Source organism: Peromyscus eremicus, chromosome 16_21 (assembly GCF_949786415.1).
Source record: "Peromyscus eremicus chromosome 16_21, PerEre_H2_v1, whole genome shotgun sequence".
Taxonomy (NCBI): domain Eukaryota; kingdom Metazoa; phylum Chordata; class Mammalia; order Rodentia; family Cricetidae; genus Peromyscus; species Peromyscus eremicus.
Genome location: NC_081432.1, coordinates 23,853,600 through 23,881,221, shown reverse-complemented (window position 1 = coordinate 23,881,221; position 27,622 = coordinate 23,853,600). Strand labels below are relative to the sequence as shown.

The following is a 27,622-nucleotide window of genomic DNA, read 5'->3' as shown; positions in this document are numbered from 1 at the left end:
TCCACACACCTCCTCACTGCTCCACACAGCTCCATACACCTCCTCACAGCTCCACACACCTCCTCACAGCCCCTCACACCTCCTCACAGCTCCTCACAGCTCCACACACCTCCTCACAGCTCCACACACCTCCTCACAGCTCCACACAGCTCCACACACCTCACAGCTCCACACAGCTCTACACACCTCCTCATAGCTTCACACACGTCCACATACACCCACAGACTTCATACAGCTCCGCATACCTCCATACAGTTTGAAGGGGCAATTCTTAATCTGGCGAAGTTTTGCCCCTAGGGGAACTCTGGGACTGCCGGGTCCTGATTAAAGATGGGGTGCTGCCAGTCTTAGTGGACTGAGATGTGCTAAAAACCCTTCCGCACGCGGGGGCGGCTCTTCTACTTCCCACCACATGATCCAGCCATGAATAACTGTGCCAAGAGAGAGGCATCTATTTAAAAGATGGGGGCTCATGAACTTGAAACAGGATGAAACTGATGGAAAACTGATGTTTTCAGGGAGGTGGAGGCAGCTCCCACCAGGTGAAGGGGGTGCCCGGGAGTCATGTGCCCCCAGAGCATGTGATAATTGGCACTTTATGGGAACCAGGGTACTCCCAATGGCTCTTGGCTTAGCCAGAGCCAAGTATTTACTAGCTGGGCTAAGAGCTCCGCCAGGACTTGGAGATCTCCAGCCTCTGGAGTGGAACCCGCTCACCTGAAGTGCCTCGCTGATGTTTCCATTATAGTCCACCATCTCTCCCTTACCGGGTTCACCCTTTGAGCCCTGAAAGGCAAGGGAACTCTCAGCCTGAGCCTGGGACAGGAGGGGCCTGAGGGCCTGTAGCCTGTGGTGGTGGTCCCTGTACCTGCCTGCACACAGGGTGACGTAGAGCATCCAGGACTGTCTGTCAGGGTGCTCAAGGCTTGTGGGACAAACAAGCAGCGTGTGCTTGAGCATTCGAGACCAGACAGGCCCAGAGACGGATGAGTATAATCACCATGGCCGGGCAGACCTCCCTCCTAGGGCCAGCGCACCGTTCCCTTCCCACCTCTCCAAGAGCTTGGGGTCAAGTCCCTTCATGCTACAACTTTAGGTGACAGACGAACATACCTTGGGGCCAGCTGGTCCCTGCTCCCCAGCTGCTCCTGGCTGTCCCTGTTGTATGACAAATGAGTGAAATGGTTGATAGGGCTGAATGGGAGAGCACCTGATGACCACAGGTGAGCCACACTTTAGGGTCCATAGAGGCTCATTCATCTTGGCTCCGCCCCCTTCCAGAAACTTCCCTAATACCTGCCCACACATTCTTGCTCTGAGTTTGAGTTCCTCAGGGCCCTACTCCTTTTGTGCTTAACGATAACCCTTCTTTTCTGTCCTAGGTTAGTCATTAGTGACTTTCCTCTGTCCCTTTGGCTACCTTTCCTCTGGCCCCTAAATCAGTCACAACCTTGGCAGCAGGGTATCTAGCCCTTTACTTCTCCTGACTTCCATTCCGCACTGGTTGCAAGGGTTCGTTGCCTGGTGTTCAAGGATGGCCCCAGTGAGCCCATGTGATCTTTTTAGGGCCCACTCTCCCTGGGACAGGGGGAACCACAGGGTGAAACAGATGTCCAGGGATGTCAGGAGGGAACAACCAGAGGAATACTGATGTCCTAGAGTGGGACAGGGGCTGGGGGTTGCTCCAGCTGGAAAAAGGACCAGGTGACATGGAATAGATGGGACAATGGTGTCTAGTGAAGGATAAATCATACATCTAATTTTTCCGGGATAATGTGAATTTTGAAGACGAAACGAAGTTAAAGATAAAGAAAAATTGAATGCTTTATCAACTCAACTCAGATGACCCTGCCACTGCCCCTCTGTGTCCCGCCCACCTCAGCATTTTGGTTATCATGTGCCTGTGGAAGAGGCAGGGAGTGGACAGAAAAGAGTTCTCCATGTAGATCTGTGGTGTGGGGAGCAACTGTAAGCCAGGGTTCAGACTCGTTCACCAGCTAAAGTGTCCCGTTCTCCAGGCAGGCTTTTGTATGCCCATGATCTCAGCAGATGCTTCTCTGAGGTTCAAATCAAAAGAAGGAATCAGGAGTCAAAGCTGGCTAGCTTGGGGTCAGCACTGGGGTCCAGTCAGGCTCAGGATGACTGGTCTCCTGAGCTGTGTTCGAACACCCTGGACCACCCTCATCCTGCTGCTCCTGACTGTGGGGGACTCTACCTTGTCTCCTTGCAGTCCTGGGGGGCCAGCCTGGCCGTCGACACCAGCTTCTCCCTGGGAAGAAGAGAGAGGAGGTGAGGGCACTCAGGGCAGCTGGGGCAGCTGCTGGAGAGTCGGGAGCCTGTTGGAAAGACACACTATGCCAGGTCCTGCCTGCCTGGGCAACACAAGGGGACATGAAGGCCCTGGGAATTGGGGTAGAGATCCCCACGAGTCCAGGATGGGCTGTGTGGGTTGAGGTGTGAAGGCAGAGCCCTGGAAAGTGGACCAGAGTTTGCAAATACAGCTCTCTAACTCTCCTTCCCTATATCAGAAGACATAGACATGGTGGCCAGGCATCCTCAAGTCCCCATTGAGACCCAAGCTGTGGCAACCTCATGACCTGTGACCCCAGGCCTGAGAGCATGGGGTGGTGGTGCTGCTGCCTCTGGCAAAGCTGCAGCTCCTGTTGAGTTAGGCTGCAGCCGATTCTCTAGGATGCAGGGAAGGCAGCAACCAGCCATGTTCGACGCCTTGCTCTCCCGGAGCTGTCCACCTGCCCCTCTTCGGGGCTCCACAACTCTGTTGACATAGATGCCAGCAAAGACTCACCTTTGGCCCCGGGGGCCCAGGGAGCCCTGGGGGGCCGGGTTCCCCCTTGCCTCCTCCAATGGCATTGCCTGCATCGCCTTTTTCTCCCTGGGGATGGAAAGTAGAGTTACGTCACTGGCTCTCCCCTTGGGAGGAGGTGATTGATGGACTCCTGTCCAAGGAAGAAGGGCAGCAGACGGGACAGTCCTGAGGCCAGGCCGACTGCAGAAAGGCCACCCAAGGGCTGGGGGTTTCTGGGTCAGCCCTGCCACCCGTGGGACCGACATATTCGTGATTGAGGCTGGGGAGGGGGGAGAGGCGCAAGGGCTGGGGGTGGAGGCACATTACACCGGGGACTTGCGCAGTGCGTGCTCCTGGGTGGGTTGAGAACACGCAGAGTGACAGGAAGCGTTGTCTCCCTCTTCAGTCCTGTATGCTCAGAGCCCTTGATCCTGACTCTGCTGGGGGCCTCTCTTACGGAGCTCTCCCCAGACATACTGGACCTCAAGTCTCTTTAAAATGACCTACTTTTAAAAATAACTTTAAGGAACCTAAGCAGAGATGCCTCACAAGTTCAAGGATGAGAATTTGGATTCCCAGCAGCCCCTGCCTCTACCCCTACAGTGAAAAGTCGGGTGTGGTACCACGTGCTTATAACCTCCGTGCTGGGGAGGCAGAGGAAGGCAGATCTCAGAGGTTCACTAGCCAGCCAGTCTAGCTTAATTGTCAAGGGCAGGGGCATAGAGGTACACTTCCTCAAAAAACACAGTAGACCGCTCCTGAGGAAAGACAACCAGGCTAACCTCTGGCCTCCATGTGAATGAACACACGTGTGCACCATGTGCAGGAGCACGCGCATGCTTACAAATGCACAAATAACTGATTTAGATGGCTTCAAATGAGCTGACTTTCAGAGCCTACACCAAGAAATCCAAGCAAGGGCACAGCTCCTGAATTCTTCAAATTGGTGCGTTCTTGGGCCCTCTCGTGGGACCCACACCTCCATCTGGCCGTGCCCCAGCTGCTTTCCCCAAGTCTGGGAACGGACAGGGCCAGGAGGAGAGCAAGGCTTGCAGAGAGCCCACCATCCACCACCGAAAATGTGTACCCACCTACCTTCTGCCCCAAGAGGCCGGAGAGCCCAGGGGAGCCTGTAGCCCCCTTCTCACCCTGCAGAGAGAGAGAGATATTAAGAACAGCTTCTTCAGGACGTCTAGGGAGGCAGCACACCACCCTCTTAGCACATTGCTCTCTGGCTCTTTTGTTGATATTTTTTTTTTTTTCCAAGACAGGGTTTCTCTGTGTAACAAACAGCTCTGGCTGTCCTGGAGCTCGCTTTGTAGACCAGGCTGGCCTCGTACTCACAGAGATCCGCCTGCCTCTGCCTCTGCCTCCCTTGTGGTTCCCCCGGCTCTTGTCTATCAGTCCCTCCTTGGGCCTCTGCTTCCTCTTGGACTTCCATCCTGACTTATTCTTCCCTGAGGAACTTCACATGGGCAGTGGCTGACATTCCTGCTCTGTTCCCATGTGAGCCTGGCTCTTAGAATTCTCAGGATGGAGAAGAAACCCTGGCCACAGTCCACAGTTGAGCCCCTCTCTCCAGAGAGCCCTTGGAAGCAGGGAGGAGGGCAGTTTGGAAAGCCAGAGCTTGGGAATTCTTTCTCCCTTATATCCACTCTGCTCTTCTTCATGTCTTTATGTCTGCCCTCTCCCCCCTCCCACCCCCCTCCCCCACACCGGCCCCTGTCTTTTCTGTCTGCCTCCTCCTGCCTCAAGACGGAATCCAAACACCAGAATGTTCCTTTGTGAGAAGTTTGTGTCATGGGCCAAATTTGTGTTCCAGCAAAGTTCACTGTTGAAGTCCTCACCTCCAGTACTTCAGAAAGTGACCCTTTTTGGAAATAGGGTCATTCAAGATCAGTTAAGATCGAATATGAAGATCACGCTGGAGTAGACAGAACCCAGTGTCCCCATGACATTATAGGATGGGGAAGTCTGGAGACAGACAGACACACAGACACACAGATGCTATGTGAAAATGGAAGTATATGAGGTGAGGCTTCTGCGAGCCAAGGGGACATGAAAATTGTCGTAAACCACTTGAAAGGAAAAGCCTTCAGAGTGCACACCCCTCCTACCCCCTGCCTTTGGGCTTCTGGCCTCTAGGGCTGTGAGAGTATGTAGGTTTTGCTGGCTGATACATTTGGTCTGTGGATCATTGAGGCAGTATTCCCTGCTCTGGCTCTGCCCTGCTCTGAGAACTGGCTCTCTGTCCCCATGGCACAAAACCTGTCAGGTTACTGGACTCCAAGCCTCATTTATTAGGCGGAGCCAGCCTACCCCATGAAGTAGGTGACTTTGGACAGTCCATGACTGAGCTAATGGCACAGCCAGTCTCCCCCAGGTCTCCCAGGGTCCACCTTTTGGGGTACAGTCTTCACTTTGCCTCTACAGCGTCTATTTAAGTCAACACGGTGTCATAACAAAATACTGTGCCTGGGTGGCTGAGAGAGCAGAGATCTAGTCCCTTATCACCCCAGACTGCCATCTGGGTGCCTGTGTGAGGGAGAAGGGAAGGGCTCTCGTGGCTTGGAGATGGCTGTCTCCTGTCTGTTCTCACTTGGCAAAGAGGAGGACTATCTTCACCTGATAAGGCCACCAGTGCCATCATCAGATTAGGGTCCCACCCTTGTGACCTCATTTAACCATTATGCTCCCCCCAAATCCCTGCCCTCTAATGCAGACCCCTTAGGGCTCTGGACTGCAGCATATGAATGTTGGAGGGTGTAGTTCACTCCAGAGCAGTGCCTGATGGAAAGCACATCCCACCAGCAGGGAGTTGGTTCAGGTTGGCATTGGAATTCTTGTCTCCATAGCCAAGAGTGTGGTTAATGCCATCCCTATACACAAGAATATGATCTGGGGGACTCTGGGGCCACAGTCTTAAGGACCTTTCCAGCTGAAGGCAGCGAAGATGCCACACTGAGTCTCGTAGGTGTCATATCCCTGCCACTTGCCCTTGGGGACAGGCTGCCTGGTAACATGGTATGGAGACAGGAAAAGAGGTAGAAAGTCAGGCAGGAGCCTGGTAAGGATGACTGGGGGTGGGGAAAAGGAAGGGCACTCCCCTTCCTTTTCTGGACTGCCCCTGGGGTGGGTTTTAGCCTGGGCACTCCCAGTAGCTGGAACAAAAGGTCCTACCTACAGGGATGCTTGGTAAGAAAGATGACGAGGTGCGGTCCTTGTCCCTGGCCTTTCGCTGGTAGCCAAGGACTTCAGGAAGGGTTTGTGTCCCCGGGTTTGCTGGTCCATGCCACATTCCCTTTTCCATATCATGCCTACCCAGCACAGTAGCTACAGGGTGGAGCCCCTGGGGCCAGTGTCCCATGAGGCATTCTGTCCTACCCTCTGTCCCTTCTTTCCCAGCATGCCCGGGGGCCCAGCTTCCCTGCATCTCTCTTAGAGACAAGAGAAAGTCATTGATAAATGGACATGGTGGTAAGTGAAGGATGGGGTAGAATCAGAGACTGGGGTTCCCAGACAACTGCCCTCAGTCTCCTTGTCAACAGAGGAGTTCAGATAAACATACAGGTACTGCAGACTGTATTGGCTTTTTAGGATTTCCAGCGCACATTAGCATATCCACTGCCCCTCCCAGGCCTCCCCTATACCAGATAAGTACACCACCACTACCCCAGTCCTCTTTTATCATTCCCTGGACAAAAAGCCTTGCCAAGTTCAATGGGCTTGGTTTGAGTTTGTGACTTTCCTGCCTCAGTCCCCCAGACAGGCAAGAGTCTAGCTAGGCCTGTGCCACCTGGCCTGGCTCCATGAAAGATTTTTAACTCAGTCATTTTCAAGTTCGTTTGACATTTCTGTCATGCTACATCTTTTATTGTTCTAGATAAGATGAGGCACTCGGTTACGTTCAAAAGACAGTATATCGTGTCCTCCCCCGTTCCCCCCCAATTCCGCCCCCCACCTCCTTATTCCCCCCACCCCCATCCCACAGCTGCCATGCCTGCAGGCAGGACCAGGAAAGAGGGAATTCCTTACAGTATGCTCACACACACCCTGGCTGGGCCTCAGGGGGACCAGAAGCAAAATGGTGGCCCCTGTCAGCCTCACCCCACCGCCAATCTCTGTGCCCTTCGGGATTCCCCTTCCTGTCAGTACCTTGGCTCCTGGAGTCCCAGGCTCGCCCTGTGTGGGGACAAAGAGGACAGGGATGAAGAAAGGAGAGAGACCAAGTGGGGACAAGGGCTCTCTGCTTGGGGGGAGGGGCACTTCCTCTGCTCAGGGGCAACTCCAGGACAAGGGCCTTCTGGGAAGCTGCTCCTGAGGGTCTCATTTTCCCCCTAGAGCAGTGGTTCTCAACCTTCCTAATGCCTCGACCCTTTCATACAGTTCCTCATGATGTGCTGACCCCCAACCATGAAATTATTTTCATTGCTGCTTCTTAACTGTAATTTTGCTACTGTTATGAACCGTCATGTAAATATCTGTGTTTCCTGATGGTCTTAGGCGACCCCTGAGAAAGGGTCATATGACCCGAAAGGGGTCGCGACCCACAGGTTGAGAACTGCTGCCCTAGAAGGCTGGCTAGCTTACAAGCATCCCAGGAGGGGCCACTTGTGAGTGGAGCACTGCTAAGATCCATATTGGGTACCACTGGGCGTCCCCATGGTACCCACTGGCTTAGTTAAGGGTTCAGGGAAAAGATGTTGGCTCTCCTCTCAAAGGCCTTGGAAGCCCATGGCAGCTGATTCTGGAGTGTGGCAAAGAGCTGGCTTCTCTCAGTGGCAGACTAGGGAGGCTGTGAGTGGAGGCTGGAGACCTGTTTGAAACCTCGGTCCTCCCCCGGGTCCAGCTGCCATGCTGCTGAGCCCAAGCCCTAGCTCTGTGGTCTCATAATACCCTCGTATCCTGCCCCTAACACATAGAGTGACAGTGTTTACTGACCTTCATCCCAGCCATGGCAATCCCAGGAGCCCCCTGGCAAAGGAAAAAAAAAAAAAAAAAAAAAAGAAAAGGCATGAAGGTGTCTGAAGTCAGAGGCTGCTAGCTGAGCAGCTCTGCCTGGTCTTACCATCCGCACATTTCTGCTGACTGATAGCCAGTACTGCCCCAGCGTGTGGGAGAATGTGATATGCTGAACTGGGCACCCCAAGAGTGCACCGGAGGATGGAACGTAGGCTGTCCATCTGCTGGGTTACCAGGACTTTCAGTGGGAGTTCAGGGACAGTGAGGCTTGGGCTAGCTCCCTATGGTCAAAGGGTGGGGAATTGGGCTAGTTCCCTGTGGTCAAAGGGTGGGGACCACCAGGTAACACCATAGGAAGGCTCTGGTTTCACCGAAGCCTAGTGTACCCCTGTGTATAAGTGGGGTTACCACCAACCACAGCTCTCTAAACCTCTGCCCTCAAGAACTGGAAGTAAACCCCATGCCTTTTGTGTGTGTGTGTGGTATATGTGTGTATGCACATGTGTTTGTAGGGATATACACCCATGTACAAAAATGTGCAGGCCAGAGGTCAGTGTCAGGTTCCTCCTCTATCACTCTCCACCTTATTTTTTTGAGACAAGGTTTCTCATTGAACCTGGTGCTCACTGATTGTCTAGACGAGCTTGTCAGCAAGCTCACAGGACCTTCCTGTTTCTTCTTACGGTGCTGGGATTATAGGCATGTACCACCCCATTTGTGTGGCTGCTGGGGATCCGAACTCAGGACCTCATACTTGCACAGTTGAACAGTAAGCTCCACTGAGCCCTCTCCCTTTTTTCCTTTTAATCTTTTTAATAGACAGGGTCTCATGTAGCACAGGCTGGCCTTGAATTGGATATGTATTTCAGGGTAGCCCTGAACTCCTGATCCTTCTACCTCTACCTCCAAAGTGCTGGACTACATGTGTGTACCACCACACCTGGTTTATGAAATTCATTTTCTTATTTCCCCAAGACCACATACTTTGAAGTGAAAATGTTGTTCAAAGTGCCACTTAGAAAAGCCCAAGCGGGGCTGGAGAGATGGCTCAGAGGTTAAGAGCACTGGCTGTTCTTCCAGAGGTCCTGAGTTCAGTCCTCAGCAACCACATGGTGGCTCACAACCACCTGTAATGAGATCTGGTGCCCTCTTCTGGTGTATAGGCATACATGCAGGCAGAACATCGTATACATAATAAATATAAAGAAAAAAGAAAAAGAAAAGCTCAAGTGGAGCGTGTTAGGGTTCTTATGTTTTCTTTGGGTCTCAGGACCATACTAGAGCTGAAAGCTGAGAAGGATTTTTATGATCCAGAAATCCCAGGAAGCGATCGGAGCCACATCACACCAGCCCCATCCTGCTCATGTTAGGAAAGATAGATTTAGGAAGGGGGAGGGTTGAGGGAGTGTGTACCCCATGTTCCCAACAGGTTATGAAAAGGAAGGGACCCAAGAAGGAACTAAGATTCCCAGAGTGTGGGAGAGGAATAGAGAGGGATGGGTACCTTGGCTCCGTGCTTGCCTGGCATCCCCGGCATGCCCCGCTCTCCCTGGACAAAGAAACAAGAGCAACCATGAGTAAAGGACCAGACTCAGCATTAGGGCCCACAAGCTTGAGTTCCAAGCTTGGAGCTTCTCATCCAACCCCCATGTGATCCAAGGACCCTGCCATGGCAGGAGCCGCATGGGCCAATTCCCTCAGTTCCCTGACGCCATCTTGAAGGAAGACCCAAGTCACAGATGTAGAAGAGAGACAAAGCGGGGGACGGGGAGAACACACACAGACACACAGACACAGACACAGACACACAGACACACAGACACACACACACACACACACACACACACACACACACACACACACACATTAAACCTAGCCAGGGAGATGGCCTTGAACTGGACATGTAGCTGGATCCCCCTGCCTCCACTATGCTGGGCCTGGAGTCAGGCTGTGACAAGAGGAGCCATGTGGCTCCTTACCGTCTACAGACCTTCTTACCGCCAGCTTCTTACCACCAGCGGGTTTGCTAACATGGTGCCCACTGCTGGACCAGACGTGTGCATCTCTCTACTTTCCTCCGGGGGCCTCTTCTTCCTAAGCTCTCTGGGCTTGTAAGCTATCTTTCATTTTTCCAACCCCCTTTCTGATCCTGCCTGGCCACACACAGCAGCACACTGCAGCTTTTCTGGGGTTCGTGGGCAGGGCTGTGCCATCTCCGCTCGGTCCCTCTCTGCTTTCAGTGTCTCTCTCTCCCCTATGACCATCAGACCTGCAGGAGGAGGGGCCCCAGAAGGCCGTCATACCATCATTATCACGAAGTGGGTCAGGAGACGGCAGCCAGTGACGCAAGGGGCCATGAAAAGGTGAGTCAAGACTGTAATCCGATTGTCTAGGGGGGCTAGCTCTTGCCTCATGCACTGAACCCCACGTGACACCCCAGTATTGAGAGGCAGTAGTGCTCTGCCAGCAGCGGATTGCCTCAGTGGTGCTGAGGGTGCTGCCGTGGTGGGAAATCCAGAGCCCAGACACACTGACTCCCGCCCTTGCTCCTGCCTGACCTGTATCTGCTCAGACTCTCTTCCCTGCTATCTCACAGGACAGCTCTGCCCTTCCTTCTCCAGACAAAGGACAGAGCGACTCCCACTCTCTTCCTCCATGCTGGGCCCTCCCCACCGATGTCTCCAAGTCTCCCAGCACACAGGCGAGATAATGAGGCTTCCAACTTCACAGTCTGCACTGCCCAAAGATAAAAGACATGGGGGCCCCTGGGCTCCTGAGCCTGGTATTCTGAGGTCTGCCTCCATCCTGGTTTCCTGGTGAAGATAAACCACTGTGTTCCTGGAAGTGCCATCCACCTCCACGGCCTCACGGCTCTCTGCTACTTCCTCAATTCAAAGCTATATTTATAACTCTATGAGACCCTTTACTGTCCCCATGTCCCAGTCCTGGGTCCTCACCTTATATTCCTACCCCTAATACTGGACTGAACCCAGAGTGTCTTGCGTGCTACGCAATTGTTTTACTGTTAAACTCGATCTCATGAGATGTCTTTACCTTTAATTTTGAGACAGGGTTTCACTAAGCTGTAAAGGCTGACCTTGAGCTCACTCTGTAGCCCAGACAGGACTGTGGTCCTCCTGCCTCAGCCTCCTGATTATCTGGGGTCATGGGCTAGTGCCACCACGCCCAGCTCACTCTGCACTTGACATCTGGACACACGTCACGCCCATCTGTGATGGACACTGCATGCATCATGTTCATCCCCTTGGAGCCAAGTGCCTGAGTTCTACAGAAGGCCCTAATCTTTATGTCCAGACACCAAATCAATCCTCTTCCACCCTGGCCTGCTCAGGGTGTCGGAGGGGTCCAGTCAGCACAGGCAGGTCTGCTCTGTGGCCAGCAGAGGGTGCAGAAGGATCGACTCTGAACTTGGCCATCTTGGCCACAGTGGTCTTAAAGGCCCCCTCAGGGTCCAAGGTGGCACTCCTCTCTAGAGGACCAGGTCCCCTGATAAGATTCCAATAGACTCCACCACTCTGACTCAGCCAGGAGTCCCTAGTCAACCTGCGGGTCACAACCCACTTTGGGGGTTTCTTAGCAGATCTTTACATTACGACTTGTAACAGTAGCAAAATTACAGTTACAAAGTAACAACGAAATAACTTTATGGTTGGGGGTCACCATGACTGTATTAAAGGGTCGTAGCATTAGGAAGGTTGAGAACCATTGTCCTAGACAGAGTCTCCTAGTGTGTGCAGGGATGTTGGAGGGATATCACCTTCAGAGGCCCTGGCTGCTCAGAAGCTCCCGGTTGCTTTTTTTCCTGAGCGTTCTGCAAGGTCTCTGAAATCTGTCCTATCCTCCATGTGTGAGGTGTCAGTGTGACTGTTTCCTCTCTGACTCCATCCTTCTCTTTTGCACAGTGAGATCAGACTGGATCTATCCCCCCACCCCACCCCCCCGCCACCCCTGCCACACACACCCACCCCCAGCCCCACCCTGGCTGCCTGCATGGCTCTGCACAGAAGAAGATCAGTCAGCTGGAGACGCTTGGTCCACGGTTCCAGAAAAAGGAGTCGTAGGGAGCCTTAGTTTGGGTCAAAATACAAGTCTAGGAGGGGGTTTTGGTGGGGTTCCACTGTCCCCTCCTAATACCTCCAGGACAGCCAAGGATGCTTCTACTGGGGAAACAGCCTGCAGCTGGAAGGCAGCCCGAGAAACTATGCACTAGGGCCCCGGGCTAACCCAAACAGTCCTTAGCTCGAGTTGGCTTGACCTTGTGAAGACATGCCTGCCCACACAAAAGAACCAGCCATCCTTACTTCCTTCTAGGGAGCAGTCCTCTCTGTGGGGCGGCCGATCTCCCCTCTTCCTCACCCCCAGCCCCCCTTGGTTGATCTTGGTCTCAGGGCCTCAGGACTCTTCTCCCTCCTGCCCTTCTGCTGGGCAGGAAGCAAGGGCGCCAGGCTGACCCCACGCCAGGGCTCTCTCCGCTCCCATTAGCTTCACTGCTCAGCTCCAGCCTAGGGGCTTGCCCTGTCTGACCTCTGGATAGGCCAGAGAGCATTGCTTCCTGGATGGGAGAGAGAGGCGCCCTCCAGGATCCAAGACGCTGTTTCAGCAGGGGAAGCAGAGGCTGGCGCGGCCATGGCTGAAGGACAGCAACACACTTTGAAGCTGTGGCATGCCTCTGCGAGATTTAGGGCCTCCTTTTCTATTGCCCTCTTGAGTGTTTCAGTTCCAAAGGCACAGGTGGAACTGTGCTCAGCTTGGCCCCACTGGCTCAGTGCCCTGCTTGGCTTTGTGGCTTGGATCTCACAGCTGTCCAAACCTATGGCTCCGATTCCTCTCTGCCTCTGCCTTCCCGGTGGGGATCCCAGAGGCTCCCTGGTGTGTGTGTATGTGTGTGTGTGTGTGTGCGTGTGCGTGTGCGTGTGCGTGTGCGTGTGCGTGTGTGTGTGTGTGTGTGTGTGTGTGTGTGTGTGTGTGTGTGGCGAGGGGTTCTCCACAACCCATCTGGACCATCTTGTGGCTGGGCAAGTTGGTGCTCCAAGTGCCCCCAAAGGATCTTGGCCCCTCTGCCCAGCATATGATGACTGTGACTCCTACACAGCCAGCTACCCTTGGTACCTTTAACATGGTGCCAAGAAACAATGAATGGAAGCTGCGGGTGGCGGGGGTGGGGGTGGGGGGACGACTACAATCACTGTGGTTCAAGAGACAAAGAGTTGGTTAGGGGGCTGCACTAAGCGATCCCGAAGACCTGTCCCAGCTCCTAAGAGCCCCCTCATGTGTCCCCACCCCCACTATCAACAGGTTCCGTGTCCTTTGAAGTTTCTAGGTGGGAGGACCCATCCTTTCTAGAGATGACAGGATGGCACAAGCTTGGCCAGCGGGTGTGGCCTCCTAATTGGTGATTTACTGTTTGTTGAACAAGCTGCCCAGGGACTTGGCAAGAAGTCTGTCTGGAGGGACAGGGGTGGGTGGGGCTTCAGTGTCTGCTCTCTGAAGCCAAGCAAAGGGCCGGCAGGCTAGGGAGATGAATGGATTTCTCTAACTCGGGGCCAGGGCTCTCCTACAAGGGGTCAGTGACATGGCATCTTTGTTCTCTGCAGGGGATGGGGGATTGCCTGGTGAGTGGGCTGCGAAGGCTGGGGAGCCCCTGGGTTGGAAAAGCTGCAGAGATGAGGAGAGGAGACTCACTTGGTCCCCGGCAAGAGTTCTTGGTTTGTCCTTCCAGGAAAAAGGTGATTGAGTTCCTGCTTCCCCAGCTTCCCTGCCCAGAAGCGAGGACCGGAACCATGGAAATCCCAGGTCCTCCGGTAATTAGGGCTGGCAGGGAGTGATCCAGGGAATTCCTGGGTCGGGTGCCCCATTGAAGGCTCGGGGCTTTGGAAGGATGGCTGGCTGGTAATCGCAATTTGAGATCGGTTGATTGTGTGGTCAGTTCCAAAGGAAAAGTCAGTTCTAATTAATCTGTGGACTTTGGAGGGCAGAGCAGAGCCCAGAGGTCATGAAGTGGGGGCTGGAGACTGTCCGGTGCCCTCGAGGCCCATGTCTCCCTGCTCTTATCTGCATCCACTTCCAGAGTCTGGATGTCCTCACTGGGACTCCCCAACATTGACAGAAAATGCTGCGGACCCTCTGCTGTTTGGAAATGCCACAGGGAACCTGGGTCACCTGGACCCTCTGGGAGCCAGAGGGCCACAGGGATCTCTCAGGAGTAGTGGAGGCTGGAGATGAGCTGTTTTAGGGGGTAAGCAGCAGCTCGGTTATCTAGGGTCACTCCACTGCACAAGGTATACTCTAGTTCATCTAAACGAGGTACCCATGTCCTACACCTTCTGCCCTGCGAGATGTGAACCCAGCCATGGTCTCTGTCTCCACAAAGAGGACATCTCAGCTTCCATCTCATGTCCTTCCTGGGAAGATGAGGGAGAAAGCCTTTCACAACACTAGATTCCCTTGGAGACCCTAACACGCAGGCAGGTAGCAAAGTCATTCAGAGAAAGGCTCTGAATTTAGACAGACCCAGATGTCACCACCTCCCAGCTGTGGACTAGAAGGAGGCAGACTCTGTGATCCATGCTTTGCTTGAGTTACCAAAAAAAATCTGACTTTCTGAGGTGGATTTAGGAGACAATACAGTGAGGGATGCACAGGGGCTGGGATGAGGCTCTATTGGTAGAATGCTTGCCTAGCATACACAGAACCCTAGGTTCAGTCTCTGACACCACATAAACCGAGTGTGAGGCAGCACTCGGGAAGTCAGAAGGATCAGGTAGGTGTTCAATGTCATCCTCAGCTACCACATGAGTTTAAGGTAAGCCTGGTCTCAAAAAAGGAGCCGGGGCACAAAGTGATGCCTGTGGAGTGCCTGATACCCCACCTGGCATGTGGGAGGGGCTCAGAGAATATTCATAGCAGTGCTGGTCATCATTCCACAGAACTGCCTCCTTCAGAATGTGTGTCCTAGCTCTGGTCCTCTACAAATGTCCATGCAGATGATCTGGGGCGCACCAGACACAGTACTAATTTGGATGCACCACGAGATAAGCTCCCATCAGGTTTGTGACTCACACTAGTCCGAAGGAGACCGGAGGTTGTGATGTGTGATGTTCGAAACATGCTTTATATTGCACAATATCGTTAAGGTAGATACTTGCTATAAACTTGGGCCAAGCAGGGAACACATGGGTATACAGCAATACCTGCGATGTCTAGGCAGGAGGGTTGGCCTCGGGCAGGTAGAGGGGGTGCACAAGGGTGCCAGCCACCCTGGGCTTTGCTCTCAAAGATCTAGTAGAGAAGTAAGCCTTGCTGGCCTGGTTGAGAGGACACAGGCCTGGTCCAGCCAGTGTGGGGTGGGGGTGGGGGGGCGCGGCAGGGGTGGGGTGGGGGTGGGGGGCATGGAGGGAGTGTCTCATTCTCATACTTCACAGGCTGAGAAATTAAACCCCACCTCGTGTGCCAAGCCTGGGAGACAGAACAAGCTGAGCTCGTGAGGCAGGTCCATCTGCTACACCAAGGACTCCCCTCTCTTGCAGAGACCACGAGGGGGTGGTCACACAGCTGTCTCATCTCAGTGTCACTATAACTGGTGGCCACTCTTCCCCCAGTGGGGAGAGGTGGGAACATCTTTCTGACATCCATTCCTCCTCCAAATTAATTTCTCCTCCTTGTACCTTAACGAACCACAGAGTGGGAGGAAAGGAAGAGGGGGAGGGAAGAAAGAGAGAAAGGGAAGGCTGATGGGTAAAGGGAGGAGGGCGCCATTCAGCCTTCCTATTCTAGAGAATCCACAAGGTGCTTTCAGACAGGCTGGCAGGACCTCACTTCTGATTCCAGCATGACGTTCACCAAAGTATTAACACGTGGGGGATAATGGTCTCCCAGGCCTGGCTCTGAGACAGGTGCCATTGGTTAAACTAAGATGTGGAGAATGGCGGCCCTTGCCTGAGCACGAGCGACAATCACTTCACGTCAGGATTGAGAGGGAAGCCAGTGTCTGTTTGGACATGAGGATCGCCGGCGTCAAGATGCCATGGTCCCAGTGTGTCATCTGTCTCCTTGCAGGGGACCCCTCTGCTAGCGGACTAGGAGGCACTGAGGAACTGGTGATAGGGTCCCAGAGGAGGGAGAGTTAGTGGCATGGGTGTGGGGTGCTGAGGTGCCCTGGGAGGTGGCCGGGAGGGGTGAAAGTCCAGAGAGGTAGAGGGGGCAGCTATGGCCTTGGCTGTAAGAAACTACGAAAAGAGACTTCTATGGAGGGGCAGAGGGGCGTGGCCTAGCAAAGAGCCCGGATAAAGAACTCAGCATGAGGGGAGGGGCAGAGGGGCGTGGCCTAGCAAAGAGACCCAGATAAAGAACTCAGCATGAGGGGAGGGGGAGAGGGGGCTACTCCGGAGTCCCTAAGGCCGAGGAGGCTCTGACTGCCCTAGACGCAAGACGAAAAGATGGGGACCAAGGTGCCAAGAGGCCACGGCTTACAAAGCTGTGTAAGGCCCCTAGGGAGTATGTGTGGACAGTCCGTGTCCAGGAAGCCGTCCGTGGCTTCCCTGAGCAAGAAGGCATTGTAACCTCGACTGCGCAGAAGCAACCATTAACAGTCCGGGCCAGTGGTTCCAAGCCCCTGGCTCTCTCCCCGGCACCTGGCATTTGGAAGTGTCTCTCTTGGATGGAGCCAGAACTGCTTTTCTGGAGGGCAACCATAGTCCTTGCTCACATCTAATCCTGGGAGAGCAGCATAGACCCGTTCTCCTGTCAGGCTACGGCACTCTGTGCCTGAGCCAGCTTCCTCCTCCTCAGGAGCTGCCCCTTCCTCAATGGTATTAGCCATTCCTCTGCAAATGCAGGGATGCCCCGGCTGAATGCACCTTGCTATCATCTGCCCACATGGAGGACGGCCATGCACATGTCCAGGCCCTCCAGGACACCCTAGCCCATAGCTGGGCCCTCGCCAGCCTCAAGACAACAATTTCCTAGGCTTTGTTTTTGAAGGATTACACTTGTTTGTAGCAGAAGTAGACACCACTGGTCACAACAGTCCCAGCCAAGGGCATCACCATGACCCCGGGGGCCCCCTCTGCCAGCGCCCCACCCCTTCACAGCTCGAAAGAACCCATCTGACTACTAATGGGAAAACCGACCCGCGCTGCACCGGGAGGCAGTAAATTTTGTGAGTCTGAGAGGGTGGATGGAAGCAACCGTGGGGCTATAATTTCCACTTCCCGACACAGCGCAAGCCTCTCAGTTTATGCAGAACTAATTAAAGATCTCTCGTGTCTCACCATTTCCCCCACCAGGCACCCATAAAACACCACGGCAATGGCAGCCATCAGAACCCGGAGAGTGAGGTGTGTACATCCTAGCTGAGTGGAGTCTCCTTTTCCAAGATTCCTTCCCTCACCTATGCCTCCCCTTCCTGCTGCATTTGCCCCTTCTGGAAGGTTCTGGAGGATTCTGGAGCTTCCCAGCCAATGGCTGGGATCCTTGTAGCATCTGGTGCCATGTGAAGGACCCAAACCTGACTTGAACTCTTGTTCTGACTTCTCCTAGCTGAGACTTGGGTGAGCCTCAGTTTCCCCATTTGCTAGGTGGGAGCGAATTACAGTGGTCCCAAGGGGTATAGGATTGGGAACAGTATCGGCTGTATTGAAGGACAATGCTTGACCTACAGCTGGCATTCAGTAAGCACTAGCTGTCATAGAAAGCATTACACCCTTATGGTTATGGTAGTAACTGCTTCCGGGCCTTGGTTCAAATGTTTTCCTTGTCTAAAATACTATTTCCTTTCAGATTTGCTAAAGGGCCACAGAGGTTGGCTGAAAACAGCCGCAAAGCTTTTCTACCCCTCAGTCAATCAGTCAGAACTAGGTCTCTTCCTATGCTGTTGCAGGTAACTTGGCTGTGTGACTCATCTGAGCAGAAGGTCCTTAGGAAATGTGGCATGAGATGATGCTGGGAGCGTGCTCATGTATTTGAACCTGCCCACCTTGAAGGCTGTCCTGGGCCTGCCTTGCTGTGGGGAAGCCCATCCAGCCTGCTGGAAGATGAAAGGCACCTGGAGAGTAGGAGTCACCCAGCCCGCACCACCCACAGGACCGAATAAGGCTATCTTTGCCCTCCTAGCTATCATATAATCTTCTACTCCTGTGAACCCAGGCAGAACTATAGAACCCCAGGCCACCAATCCACAGAAACATAAGGAATAATCATGATTTTAAGTCAGCCAATTTGGGATCTTTTGTTACACAGCACTAGCTAGCTGATATACCCACTCATGTGGTTGAGCACTTGACTGCTTTCTCCCAGGAAGCTTCCCTAACTCTTCCCACTTGGGCTCAGTCTTTCCACCCTGCTTTCAGAGTGCTTCGTAGTGGTAGCACTTAACAGTGTGCTTCTAGTAAGGCAATCTGTGTGGGCATGCTTGTCTCTCTGGCTTGAGAACTGCCCAAGAGCAGGGCTGGGTCTGTCTATACCCCCTTCCAGGCTTAGCATGGAGCCTGTGTTAGAGGGGCCCAGTATTCTGGCTCACCCAGTCCAGATACCAGACATAGCCAGCCAGGTCAATAAGAGAGTCACTCCCTTACTTGAGGTTGGATTGGGCCACCAGCCGGGCAAGGCCCCGTCCCATCTGCTCCTGTCCTTTCCCGAGTGTTCGGACAACCTTATAAACAAGGAGGCTCACATGGCTGGCACAGGTGTGAGTATATGCTGTTCCCCACCCAGCCCTGGCCTGTGTGCATCCCTGAAATGAGCCCCTCTTGGGTTCCCCATAGAAGAGGCAGTGTCCTCCCCCTCCCCCTGCCCCCACTTACCTTGCGGCCATGGTAGCCCTGGATCCCTGGGTCTCCCTGGGGAAGCAAGAAAATCCAAATGGTTTTCCATGCCAGACCAGCTGGTGCCCTTTGCGACACAATGCCACCTTCTGCCTCCCCGTGACCCCCCTGGTCTCTGGCGGTCCCCCAGACCCAGCTATTCCTGGAGCAACAGCCCTCTGCCCTCCGAGGTCCCCAGATACTGTTCTAATGGCTGAAGGGTGCTGCGAGGGGTCAGCTTGTTGGAGACTCGGGCCATCCAGTTTGGGTTCTGCCGAAGAGTCTTTTCCCAGCCCCTCCTGGCTCTCTGCTTCCATGTTTACAGAGAGGTGGCCACTCTCAGTGTTTTATGCCCTTTGGTCCCCAGGGCTCCTGACTTCAAAGTGACAGTGCCTTTGCCATCGTGGGCTTCCAGGCAGCATTTCCCAAGAGATCAGATCTCTTTGGAGGTCTTTCCATATTGGACAGCTTTGGGACACTGTGACCATGTCACGACATCTGTCTGCCTTGTGTTTCCAGCTAGAATACAAACTCCCCAGGCATCCAAGATTGTGCCTTTGTCTTTTGTCTTTCTTTAAAAAACAAAGCAAAACAAGCAAACATACAAAACAAAACAAAAAAACACTTTTGTTTTGTTTTTAAAGACAGGGTTTCATGTAGCCCAGGCTGGCCTCTAACTTGTTATGTAGCCACAGATAACCTTGAACTTTCTGATCTCCCTGCCCCTGCTTTCTGGCTGTGGGCATAAGCATCACACGGTTTATGAAGCGCTGGGGATTCAAACCAGGGCCTGCTGTATTCCAGGCAAACCCTCAGCCACTAAACTGCACCTCCAACCCTGAACTGTACTTTTTATGCCAATCACAGCCCTTGCTTAGCCGGCTTGCCCACCCAAGAAACATGCTACATGGTAAGATCGAAATAGTTCATAAAGAGGAGGTGACATTTTTTGAAGTGGACCATGTTTAACCCATCACTCAGCTTCAGCCTTTCTCAGTGGACACCCCTACAGGGAATGCTTTCTCTAAAGCACCTATTATCACTTAGGGGAGTACTTACCTTTGGTCCAGGAGGCCCAGGTAAACCCTGTAAAAGGAAGGAGAAGGTGAGTGAGGTTAGTCATGTTCACAGTGGAGGCTGGAGCAGAGAGCCCCAGATAGCTCCGGGGTGTCCCGGAGAGTAGCTGAAACCTAGGGAGGGCACATGGGGACACCAGGCTAGCATCTCTGATTGGAGCCATGTGGGCACTGTGGGCAACTGTGCTGTGCTTGCCCACTGGAAAGTAGGTCAGTGGCCTGGGGCTAAATTGGCAGTGTGGCTTAGTAAAGAGCCTCTACCCATGTACCTCCTAATTTAGGGCCCTTGCTGGAAAGCTGACCTTGCCCAACAAAGTCCCAATCTTGTCCTTGGCCCCGAACCCCTGAAGAAGAGCCTGTCGGCCCCCCTCTGCCCGGAGGTAACCACAGCAGCTGGCCATGGTGAGCTGGTATGGGTACAGGGGCCTGTGGGTACCAAGGGAGAGAGAGGCCAGGGGTGGTTGGGTACTGTGGTCTTGGGAGGAGGTCTAGGCAATAAACGTGGGCTGGAGAAAACTAAGAAGTTAGGTCTAGTCTGTTTCCACTGGTATAAACAATCTAAGAAAAAACAATCAAACAAAAAAAAACCCCAAACAATACACCTAGCTGCCATGGAGGGAGAGAGAGAGAGAGAGAGAGAGAGAGCGAGCGCCCAGTACTGGGGCAGAGGGTGGTAGTTGGCAAAGCAGCGAATTTGGGGCACTTTGGAGGCTTGGTCTGGTTCAATTTTCTAAATTCGTTTCCTTTTAGTTTTTCTGTTTTCCCATCTACAGATGGACGGAGGTGAGGCTACGCACCCCTCCCCTCACCCCGCACCCCTGCTGGAGTCCTGGGGGTAAAGTTCTGTAAATATGCCTTTTGGGGACCAAGCTGAACCAGCTCTGAGCAACACAGGCTCTCACTACAGCCTAGTCCTCCTACCCCAACGGGAGATTGTGGTGGCCAGAACTGTCATCCAGTTCTCAGGGACCCTCCATGAAGTCTCAAGAGGGCTAAATGTCAGAGCAGCTGAAGGGCCCTGGGCATGAACTTGAGTGACTCTTATGTCATTCCTTTCAAGCTACTTGGAAGCCTTTATCAGCGTTGAACACATATATCTCTGCCATAATGTGGCTGCGGAGGACATGGTCTTGGCCAGAGTTTGAAAACGAGTGAGTTGGGGGTGGATCTGTCACTTGACGGGAATGTCTATGGCACCCTTCCCCAGCAGTGGCACTGCCAGTCCTCAGGACCCGGGATGCAGGGCCCCACTGACTGGAGCAGCATGCCCGGAAAGCGGGCCAGCAGCGCAGATCCTGCATTTACCTTGAAAGACACAGTCATCGGAGGCCACCCCTTGTACCTTTCCAGAATCCACTGCCCTGACTTGGGTTTTCTTAAACCAGGGGCAGGGACAGCTGCCAAAGGCCCTTCAGACTTTTCCCAGTTATTCTGCAGTGACATAAGCTTATCAGAGTGAACCCTGGAGACCATGACTGACACAGCCCTGCAGGTGTGTTGGTAAAATTGGGAGGGCAAAGAGCTGAGTAGAGTCTCAGGCATGGACAGCTTCTTGCAGAGGCCACCCATGTTCCGGGCCTTGACAAAACGTTTCTGTCATTTGGTCTGTCCTCAAGGTTTAGAGGCTTCTGGAGACTTCTAGGGAGCAAATCTTGAAGAAGAGAGGGAGGGATACTCACAGGTGGCCCTATAGGCCCTGGCAGTCCTGGGTGTCCCAGAGGGCCGCTTGGTCCTGGGGGCCCTGGGGGCCCTGGAGGGCCTTGGATGCCAGCCTGGCCTTGTTCCCCCTGAAGTTAGAGAAAACATGCATTAGAGAGGTGTCAGAGCAACAGTCAGACACCCCCCCCCCCCCCCGCCACGTGCCATGCATCTGCTGAGGCCTCTGTGGACCCTGCTAGGAATGCAGTGGGGGCAGTGGGTGGGTGGTGAGGGTAATGATGTCGTGTTGCCAGTGACGGTGATTGCATGCAGGGGCTAACGGCAGTAAGGAGAGGACCAGGGCATCAGTGGCTGAGCTGTGGGGGCTTCTACAGGTCCCCAGGGCAGAGAGTCTGGTGGTAGTGGCAGTGATAGAGAGTGAGGGAGAGATGACCCCTGGCCTGAACCCAAGCCCTGCTCCTGGCCTGGCCCGAAGCCAGAGCTCAACCCAGGTGGTCTGCAGCCTGCCTCTATCACTCTCTTAATGTAGCGTGTTTATCATCAGCCCTGGCCTCCCAGTGGCAGGATGGGAGCATGGGGTCCTTGTTTCCTGTCTTAGCATTTGCTGGTTTTGATTATCTGTTCCAGGGGATCAAATGAGACCCTAGGTCAGAGGCCATGGGGTTTTGTCTGGCTCACTGCTCAGTTGAGTGGGGCCCATCAGCCAAGTCCTTGTTGTTTGGAAGTGGCCTCCAGCACCATCTGCTAGACACATCAGTCAGCATCTGCTCTTACATAAGCTTCCCCTTTCCGCTCACTTGAGACCATCTTGCGTAACATGCATAATCAATACAGATCTATCCATAGGAAACTGGTAAGCCTTCTCGTGTCCCATGATGACTGACGGTATAAAACCCTAACTCCCCAGAGAATCTGCGGCCGCCGTGAGGGCAACTCCTGCTGGCTCTGCTCTGGAAACTGAGTCAGGGCAGTAGAGATAAGTCTTGCCTGGCCACCTCCGTGTCTTGGGTACAGATACAGGAACAGGTGGTGGGCTGGATCTACTGTGGTTCTGAACCTGTGGATCGAGACCCCTTTGGGAGTCACATATTCAGAAATCCTGCATATGAGATAGTTACCTTATGATTCATAACAGTAGCAACATTATAGTTATGAAGCAGCTGTGAAATAATTTTATGGTGTGGGGGGGGGTCACCACGACATAAGGAGCTGTATGAAAGAGTCGAAGCTTTAGAAAGGTTGAGAACCACTGCTCTAGGGTCTTCCTCTGCCAACTGGAAATTTAGAATATGGCCCACAGGGAGCTGGTATGCAGCTTACATGAGATAATCATGCATGATTCTGGTTGTGTATGTACAGCACACATGTGTGTGGAGGGCAGACATCCATCTTAGGTATCGTTCCTCAGGGGCTGTCCTCATATCTTTTGAGACAGGGTCTCTCATGGGGCCTGGGAGGTCACAGGTTAGGCTCAGGTGGCTTGGCCAGAGAGCCCCAGGGAGTCTCCTGTCTTTCCCACTCCAAGGCTGGGTTTACAAGTGTGTGCCTGGAGGTCCAAACTCATGTCGTCCTGCTTGCCCAACAAGCACTACTGACTGAGCCCCACTTTACAACCCATCAGGCAGAACGCTCACAGCAGGACCTAGAACACAGTAAATGTCCATCAAAGAGTGGCTAGGGCAAGCAAGGCCACGTACGCAGTGACGCAGTGACTCTGTGTGTGTGTGTGTGTGTGTGTGTGTGTGTGTGTGTGTGTGTAGGGGATGTGTGTTCAAGAGCACTACCTCAGCTTCCCTAAAGTGGGGCCTGTCGGCAGCAGGATGAGTGGCCCTGAATGGGCCTGGTGTTGCTTTGAGCTGCCAGCAGCCTCCTGAGCAACCGTTGGAGCCCTGGAGGCTCTTGAGGATTTGGTGGGGTAACGCGATCCGCAGCCTACAAGAATGGGCTGAATGCTTAATAGACTGCGCATGTATCATGTGACTCTGTATTTTTAGTTGACCACTGGAGTGAGTTTTCCGCCTTATTCAGTCAAGTACTTGAGGATCCATGCTCCTGGGCGGTGGACTCACCAGGCAAGTAGCTCAAGGCGCTGCCACTCCCAGCTCCCTGGGGCCCTGGGGACACCCGGGCCATAGAAGGCAGATGAAGGGTGAGACTGGCAGCGCCTGGCCTCATGTGACCTCAGACAGCATGGGCAATGATGCTTTGTCCCCAGGGACCTGCTCCTGGCCAAGCCTCCTTGGAGGTAAGCAAGGCAGGAAGATAGAGTAGCTGTTCTCCTGTGGGTTGTGGGCCGCAACACCCTCATTGCTCACACCCCGGCTCTGAGATGTCGGACTCAGCAGGCTGTGTGCCTGAGCAGGGAGAGTGTGGGAACAGGCACCCAGAGACCTGGTTCTCATGTCCACTTCTCCCTCTTGCTAAGTCCTGTGACGTTGGGTGAGTCCATTCATTCTCTGCGACTCGATTTCCTTGCCCTACCACAGTCACTACGCCTGCTCTTACTTTACAGAGGAGGGAGCCCGAGGCACCCTGGGAACAGGCAGGGAACCTGGGTAGAAATCCTTGCTCTGTGACCTCAGGCAGCTTACTGAACCTTTTTGAGCCTGTATTTCTGCATCCGTGGCGATAAAGACGGTGGCGTGTAACTCATGAACCAAAACTCGACATCAGGCCTGCAAAAAGGCCTGTTGGTGGTGGCTGTCAGGTGTCATGCTATGGCGGGGCCCGTGTGCCGTGTGTCTCCGCTTCCATGGCATCGCGGGGCTGATGTCCGCCTAACTTACTGTCACCGTTAGAAGCAGGTTCTGGCACAGTGGGTGACCCCAGCTGCCCCGTCACGACCCCAAGATGTACCAAGCCCCTGGGAAAGCCCCACATGGTATCTACCTGAAAGGTCCGCCTTTTAATGACTGGGGGTGGAGCCAGCCGCACTGAATTGAGGAGAGGCAACAGCTGAGGAGAGACACGAGTTGGAAGGCCAGAGGGCAGAGGCCAGAGGTCACAGGTATTCAGAACGATGTAGGAAGTCACCGAGAAGGCCAAGTGGAGAGAGGAGGAAGAGGGAAGAGAGGTCAGTGTGAGCGCAGCAGAAGGATAGATGGGGGTGTGGGGGGGATGGGCGACATCCCTAAGGCTCAGCTCAAGGGACAAACACAATGCTCATCTTGCCTTTGGCAGCCTCAGCTGTCCTTCTGAAGGCGTGGCCTCCTAAGCACCCTGCCTCAGCTCGGCTACTGGCTAGTAGCCTCCTTGAGTTCCAGAAGAGGGGCTTTCTCTGGCCAGGCCCACCTCTGATGCCGTGCCAGACCACTCAGGCCATATGACACACCATCCAACCGTGCGCTGCCCCACCCGGGCCTGCCGGATGGACAGCGGCTGCTGGGTTGAGGGTCGGAGCCACAGAACGAGCTAAATTGGTGCGTGGAGCCAGGCTGGCGTGTGGTCCCTGTGGGTTCCTTTTTGGGTAGGACAAGAATGGCTGATGTCAGCGAATCTGAGGACCATGGTCAAGGGTAGCTAAGCCTGGCTCCCTGGGTTGAGCTGGCTGTGGGTGTGGCTTACGAGGCACGCACTAAGTACGGCTGAGGCCTCGTTCTGCGGCTGGCATGCTCAGAAAAGATGTCTTGGGAATGGTCAACCACGTCTAGGAGGATGGGCAGCTTACGATCATATTACCTAACATAATTCTCATTTGGGGTAATTTCTGCTGCTTTTTTTTCCTCCTTGCTTGGCTAGGCTGAACTTGAGATGACTGGGAAGTTAGAACCCGTATGAAGACCATGGGGGATCACCTACCTGTGTTTAAGGCCCCTTAACTCACTAGAGGCCCCTGGGCTGGATGTTAAGAACCATGATCCATCTGGGCTGAAAACACACTCAGCCAGGGAATTAGGAGCCCACCTGGGGGCCCTTCTAGGTTATTCCTGCTGCACAAAGGGGCAGCTATCACACATGAGCCATGCAGAGCCCCTTCCTCCCATGCTGAGGCCCAGGGATGTGCCATGTTGAGCTCCGTGTCCAGGGAAGTGTCTCAGCCAAGAGGGGCTGGAGCCCACCTAGAACCGACAAACCTTTAGGGACATTATCGGGTTGGAGCGCAGAGCTGCTAGGACGCCGCTTGGGTACTCCTGGTTTGGGAGGCAAAGGAAGGCAGCAGAGACGGGGTCACATGGAGCAGGGGAGAGCCCACAGACCTCCTAGCAACCCTGCCTGATACCAGCGGACCCACCTCTGCCTACTCCTTGAAAAGCCAGCAATCCATTAGAGGCTCCCTGCTCTCACACTTCTAAATTAACTTGCCTGTCAATTGGGTCTTCAAATCTCCCCCGATCCCTGCCTGACTGAAGTCTTCATACTATGCTTCCAGGACGATCACTGTTCCCTATCACAGTTCCCTTCTCTGTTCTTGTGCAGGGTTGAGGGGCAGAGAGCCTGCCCTCCCTGCCCTAAGCACCCCTGCAGATTCAATGATACACTGTAGAAGCACTTGCACTTGTACTGTCTCTGTGCCAGGGGATGCTGTCTTGCTTTTGGGTAATAGAACCATCTTGCAAGTCCATCGTTTCAAATACACAGCTGGCTTTCTATTGTTGTATCAGGATTGGGCTAGATGGACCAGCAGGGCCCTACACCCCTGAAGTGCATGCCACTCACAGGCCAGCTCTGCCTGTGTGGCTGCTGGCCTGGGCCTCAAACCTATTCCTACCTCTTATACACCAGACCTAACACAGCCTCTCTCTGGTCCAAGGACCCAGATGTCAGGGACTGGCGTGGTATTCTGTGTCCTGAGAGGCTGGGCAGAGGCTAGTCATGCTAGAGACCCTGGAGAGTAAGTACATTCTGAGCTTGGGTTGTGGTGGTGGGGGGTAGGGAGGGTAGGGGGTGTGATGGGCTCTACCCGCTATCCTCCACCCTGCTCGGCTGTAGTAGTAGCCAGGGCGGTAGATTGTGTGTTTCTGGGTACACTGCAGTTCCTATAGATGGGAGGTCACCTATGATGATATCCTTCACACTTGTGGCCCAGGGCTGAACATGATAGGGGTGGTCTGCAGGTTGCTTCACTGTGTCCCACTGGGGCTTCAGGGAGGAATCAGGGAAGGACTCCACCCTCCCTGTCTCCAGCAGGAGCTCTGCTGTCAGCGCACAAGTGAACACTGGGTTCCTATGCTTAGAGAAAGCTAGGAAAAGCCAGGGTCAGGAGGGCTAGGGGAGGAGCCGTCTCAGTCCAGAAACAGCCTACCCCTCCATAACGCTCCTGCTGAGAAGAGTTTCCTGTGTTCCTAACAGGCAAGATGCACGCTGCCTCCAGGGATGCAGTGGCCAGATGATCTCCCCTCCTGGAGATCTGGGTCATCTGAAACCACGACTAACTCAAAAGTCCCTCATATTTGTCCAGGACTTCCAGACCTACAGACACCCCGCCGGGCAGAGAGGTAACACCCAGATCTATGCATGCCTCCTGGCCAGCGGAGGGCAAGATGACACACATTCAAGAGACTCTCAGACACTTGTTCAGCAGACAAATGAGGCCATTGGGAGTCTGGCCCCATGCACATCAATGACCACCAGACACAGAGCTGAAAGCAGGTCATCAGTAGCTGTAGGGCGGAGCACACCACACCTTACACACAGGGTTGCAGGTCCTCACCCCACCCCCATCCCGCGCCCCCACGTAGTGACTGGGCTTCGGGATGAAGCAAAGAGCACCCTTAGCTTGGAGCATCACTTACCCGGTGTGGGTACTCGTCACACTGACCCTAGGAAGGGAGAGAAAGAGAGAGGTGTTAGGCATTATCAGGGTGATCTGTACCCCCAAACACACCATGTATCTCCTCATCCGCTGGTGCCACTGTTCTGCTTTGGGCCCTCTGAGATGAAGTGGTCCCCCCTTCCCTTGCCTCTAGTAGGCAACAGGAGAAACCCCCTAGGGCCTGCCTGGAGGAGGCTGCATCGGGTACAGGGATAGGACGCCACTAAATGCCACCTACCATAATGGCAGGACTAGGAATTATGTCCAGCTCAGTTGTCAGCCTATGTCCTGGGTTAGTACCCAACAGCCTTGATGGGCCCAACAGACCCTATGATGGCTTGTGGCTAGCAGGGCTCTGGGAATACCTCCCCCCCGCCCCCAAAACCAAGAATGCCAGGCTCCTGCGTCGCTGTCCAGGGGTAAACCTACCAATCTCGATCAGAAAGTGAACAAGGCAGAGATTATAGGAGGCCACGGAAAAGTTAGGCCAGCAGGGCTCTAAGTGGATATCACAGAGTGAAGGAGCCCTGTGGGACGGCAGGTGGAC

General features: G+C 53.9%; 1 protein-coding gene across 1 annotated transcript in view; it reads right to left on the bottom strand.

Annotated features, from left to right (window-relative positions):
- Nucleotides 1-27,622, bottom strand: part of Col13a1 (collagen type XIII alpha 1 chain) — a 142,362-nt gene that overhangs the window by 29,159 nt on the left and 85,581 nt on the right. Inside the window, exons 13-26 of the mRNA XM_059281562.1 lie at nucleotides 27,056-27,082; nucleotides 25,397-25,453; nucleotides 24,213-24,278; nucleotides 21,344-21,451; nucleotides 19,648-19,674; nucleotides 18,589-18,624; nucleotides 9,273-9,317; nucleotides 7,748-7,780; nucleotides 6,962-6,988; nucleotides 3,902-3,955; nucleotides 2,807-2,893; nucleotides 2,216-2,269; nucleotides 1,114-1,158; nucleotides 718-786 (exon numbers count right to left, since the gene is read on the bottom strand). Coding sequence (XP_059137545.1) covers nucleotides 718-786; nucleotides 1,114-1,158; nucleotides 2,216-2,269; nucleotides 2,807-2,893; nucleotides 3,902-3,955; nucleotides 6,962-6,988; nucleotides 7,748-7,780; nucleotides 9,273-9,317; nucleotides 18,589-18,624; nucleotides 19,648-19,674; nucleotides 21,344-21,451; nucleotides 24,213-24,278; nucleotides 25,397-25,453; nucleotides 27,056-27,082 — 735 coding nt within the window. The remainder of the gene's footprint in view (nucleotides 1-717; nucleotides 787-1,113; nucleotides 1,159-2,215; nucleotides 2,270-2,806; nucleotides 2,894-3,901; nucleotides 3,956-6,961; nucleotides 6,989-7,747; nucleotides 7,781-9,272; nucleotides 9,318-18,588; nucleotides 18,625-19,647; nucleotides 19,675-21,343; nucleotides 21,452-24,212; nucleotides 24,279-25,396; nucleotides 25,454-27,055; nucleotides 27,083-27,622) is intronic.